Source organism: Stegastes partitus, unplaced genomic scaffold (genome assembly GCF_000690725.1).
Source record: "Stegastes partitus isolate 25-593 unplaced genomic scaffold, Stegastes_partitus-1.0.2 Scaffold1055, whole genome shotgun sequence".
NCBI classification, from domain to species: Eukaryota; Metazoa; Chordata; class Actinopteri; family Pomacentridae; genus Stegastes; species Stegastes partitus.
In genome coordinates, this window is record NW_007578786.1 from 194489 (window position 1) to 198647 (window position 4159).

The window sequence follows — 4159 nt, forward strand, 5'->3', positions numbered from 1 at the left end:
TAAATTGTCCGTAGGTGTGAATGTGAGTGTGCTTGGTTGTCTGTCTCTAAGTGTAGCCCTGTGATAGACTGGTTACCTGTCCAGGTGTCCCCTGCCTTCACAGCTGGGATAGACTCCAGCCCCCCATGACCCTAGAGAGGCTTAAGGTGTACAGATGATGGATGGATGGTTCAGTGTTCGTTGCACCCCAGAAAAACTTAGTGGCCGTTCCAGAACAAAAGCTTTGACCGTGAACGAACCAAATAGTTTTCCTGCTCCTTATCGATCATTCATGCTCACTTCATCTCTGACCTTCGTCGTACCGTTTATGTGGGTGTCGGCTGATGGATCGAGCTCTGACAGTGTGAACAAGTGATCAACACTGTGTGGGATTTGTTCTTTTTTTTTCTTACTAGGGAAGAAAATATTCATAAACCAACAGGATGGTAAATCTCTCAATTGAACCAATACAAATAAGATGTTGTTGTGTTTGGTGCCAGCGTGATCTGGCAGTCTGCTGCTCACGGCTTGTCGCTGGCTGCTCTGAACGCAGCTCTTGGCTGATTCTGGAGCACGTCTGTCTCTTGTGCTCCAGTTCGGCGTGTGATTCAGATCTGCTTTGAGCCATGTTGTGTGTTCGTGTCTTTTTGCAAGGTTCCAAACACAACTTCAGACAAGAAACGTCTGAAGTGGTCGCAGCTGCTCCTCAGAGAGCCGCCCGGGCCAAGAGGTCTTCAGGCCGACTGAGCGGCTGTGAGAGAGTAAGTGTCACGCCATGAGGTCACGGCTACGCTAGCTCAGTCAATTCATTATCCCTTCATCGTCTGCTTCTTAAAATCATAGTTTTATTTTATGTAATTAGTACTTTAGAGTCAGAACACTACAGTTTATCTTCCTGAAATCTGTAATTTATTTATTTATTTTTTGAATAGGAGACTAAACCTGTCACAGTGGTTGCAGATAATTGTTGTAAAACCTTTTAACTCATCATTTACTGAGTGGAAACAAAAAGGGAAACTCTTTCCACCCACTCCAGTCGTCTTGTAATACTGTAAATATTACCTTTCTGATGACTGTAGTGTTTCTAAACTGTCAAAATCATGAACACATCAGCTACTGTCTGTTTCAGTTCTTGTTTATTGACACGATGGGACCGTATCTTGATACCAGGATGCACCAAAGCTGTGTGAATGATGCACTGGATGTAAATGTCTGATCAAGACATCGGGTCAACGGTGCTGCTAATGTCGTCCCTGTGTGTTTCAGTCCCGGTCCCTGTGCTCCTCCCCACTGCCGGAGCCCAGCCCTTCCCTCACCTCCTCCTCCTCCTCCAGCCCCAGTGAGTGGGGGCCCCAGGCCAGCGAGTGGGGCGGCCAGAACCGAGCAGCCAGCCCTGCCAGGCCGGGACAAGTGTCACCGCTGCCCTACCAGCACCAGGACCACCAGCAGAGACAGTGTAAGACACATGAGAAGCTTCAGTAGAATTGTTTCTCTGTAGGGAAAGGTGTAGTTAGATTATTTCTGAAGCACATTTAGAAACGTGAATCAGCATATTTTGAACATATTTCCTTCCTATAGTTCCTTTTAAAGTGACTTGTTTCAGGATGACATGGTGACTCAGATTTATCAGACTTGTTCTCCACAGTGCATCTGTCCAGAGGTCCCAGTCCCATCTCCCTGAGCACACAGGAGGCCTGGCCGGTCGCAGCCGCTATCACAGAATACATCAATGCCTACTTCAAAGGTGGACAGCACAACCGGTCAGCATGAGGCTTCCTCTTCACAGAAATAACAGACATGTTGCATATTGCATGTTGTTAACCCTCTGAAAGCCAAAGCAAGTTTCTGGGGGTTTGTTTTGCTCACTGTTGGCTCATTTTTCACCACAATATAAAGTCCTTTCCTAGATAGAAACGGCACAACTATGGTTAGAAACAGAGAAAAAAGAGGAAAAAAATGAAGGTGCACTTTTTTGATTATGTAGTTTACAAACATTAACAAAACTGGAGTCAACATGTCCAATATGTACAGTCATGACTCGATAATCCGACACTAAATATAAAACCTTCTTCTATGTCGGATAGCAAGGCTGTCGGATTGTCAAGACGGAGGTCCAGATACAAGGAGGGCTTGATGCTTGAACGGACACTTCCACCCCGGGGCAGCGCTCTGACGGGGTGGAAGTGTCCAGAACACACAGGCAGTACTTGGCTGCTGATGCTAGTTTAGTTAGCGCTCACACTTCTGTTTCCTCCATCGGTGGCGGCGGGGGAGTGGCAGATACGCTCCACCGTTACCATCCATGTTTACTTCCATAAACACTGAGCGCGCTCGCTGCGTGTGACGTCGTCGTGTCCTCTTCTGCGCATGCGGGACACTTTTGGCTCGTATGAAGTTCACACAGCAGATCACATACAAGTCGCATTGAAGTGGAAACGTGAAGGAAGTCACAAAGAAATCCTCATTGAGCATCAAGTCCTGCAGTGTGAACGTAGCCAATCTGTGGGATTGTTCAGTCAGATAATACTCCGTCATCCTGATTGGTGACATTAAATGTCATGTCGGAGTCACAATCCAAGGCTGTCGCTATGTTAAGGCTGTTTTTATGGGTTCTGTTGGTTTTTCCTAAAAACCTGTCAGATAGCAGGTTTAGGATTGTTAAGGGTCAGATTATCGAGTCACGACTATATTTCAAGGGATCAACATGCTATACATTATGTATATATACATATTTTACAACTTAGACTTTTACAATCTCAACAGACTTGGTGTTTATCACAATACTCTGCTCTCCAACTCTAGAAGGCATTTCACCAGCTGAATGCATCCTCTGTATACTGTTCTTTTTCTATCCATGCTACATTCATTTTATTGATCAAGCTTTTATTGATCATGGTTTATTTTCCTTTCACTCTCTTAAATTACTTTCCATACTCGTCTCCAGTCTGCTCCTGGTAAACACAGCCTGCACTTCATGGAAAGTTTCTGTCATATGACTGTTGGTCACAGACGACTCATTAAGATTTGATTTAATTTTATTTTTGTGTTTTTTACAACATCTGGTTAATGCAGATGTTTGGGGAGACGTGTAGAATAAAGTGATGCTGATGATTTATTCTAAGGTGATTTTTAGATTTGGTAAAGTTTACTACTGGAACCACATGTGACAAGTGATGCGTTCATGGAGCATCCGAAGTTAAAAATCTGACAGTTTGTTCTGTTTTTAGTTTCTTGTACTGATGATAGTTTGGTTTTTGTTTGTTTTTTAATTTAAAGATGGCATGCTTGTCAAAGCCACTGGTGGGTTTTGGGTTGCAGAGGGCTAACTGACGTGTTGACGGATCACTTGATTAAATAAACTTGGTCTGCGTGTTTCTCTTCTTCCTTCAGGTGTCTAGTGAAGATCACAGGCGACCTGACGATGTCCTTCCCAGCAGGCATCACGAGGATTTTCACGGCCAACCCCAACGTCCCCGTGCTCAGCTTCAGGCTGGTCAACATCTCACGGATCGATCACTTCCTGCCCAATCAGAAGCTGCTCTACAGGTCAGCTGCCGTCTGCTTTTTATGTTACAAACGGCGTCCACTGCTCTGTCGGGTTATCAATCAATCAGTTGTCTCCACAGCGATCCGTCTCAGAGCGACCCGGACACCAGAGACTTCTGGTTCAACATGCAGGCGCTGCAGCTCTACCTGCAGAGAGAAGCTGAGCTCAACCCGCAGGCTTCGTACTACAACGTCGGCCTGCTCAAGTATCAGGTGAGGACTTTAAATGTGGAGTCTCACCCTTAAGGACAGACATGTTCTGCTTCTTCATGCTGTCATTATACAGTTTCTCAGCCTCCTCGTCATCCTCAAAAAATGGATGGTGTCAATTTAAACTTCTTCAAGACAATAAACATTCATGCTTGTTTTTCAACTAATTTCCTAATAATTTGCTGAAAAGAGCTTTTTAAAAAAAAAAAAAAAAAGTTTGCTGCTAATTAAACGAATGTTTCTTTCACAGAAAAGTTCAAATAAATCCCATTGATTGGAAAATCTGATTTATTCAAGCCTGCTCAGGTCTGAATAAAACAGATTTTTAGCTGAACTTTGATTTGTCTATTTTCATCACATTTAGTTCTAAATAACTCAGTGCTTTATAGAAATGTTCCTGCTTGTTATCCAGCTATTCTTTTAA

At 44.0% G+C, this 4159-nt stretch overlaps 1 protein-coding gene across 1 annotated transcript in view; it reads left to right on the forward strand.

The window, feature by feature from the left end:
* Positions 1–4159, forward strand: part of fcho1 (FCH and mu domain containing endocytic adaptor 1) — a 75883-nt gene that overhangs the window by 62110 nt on the left and 9614 nt on the right. The window contains exons 19-23 of the mRNA XM_008295529.1: positions 634–740; positions 1246–1435; positions 1625–1739; positions 3370–3525; positions 3606–3738. Coding sequence (XP_008293751.1) covers positions 634–740; positions 1246–1435; positions 1625–1739; positions 3370–3525; positions 3606–3738 — 701 coding nt within the window. The remainder of the gene's footprint in view (positions 1–633; positions 741–1245; positions 1436–1624; positions 1740–3369; positions 3526–3605; positions 3739–4159) is intronic.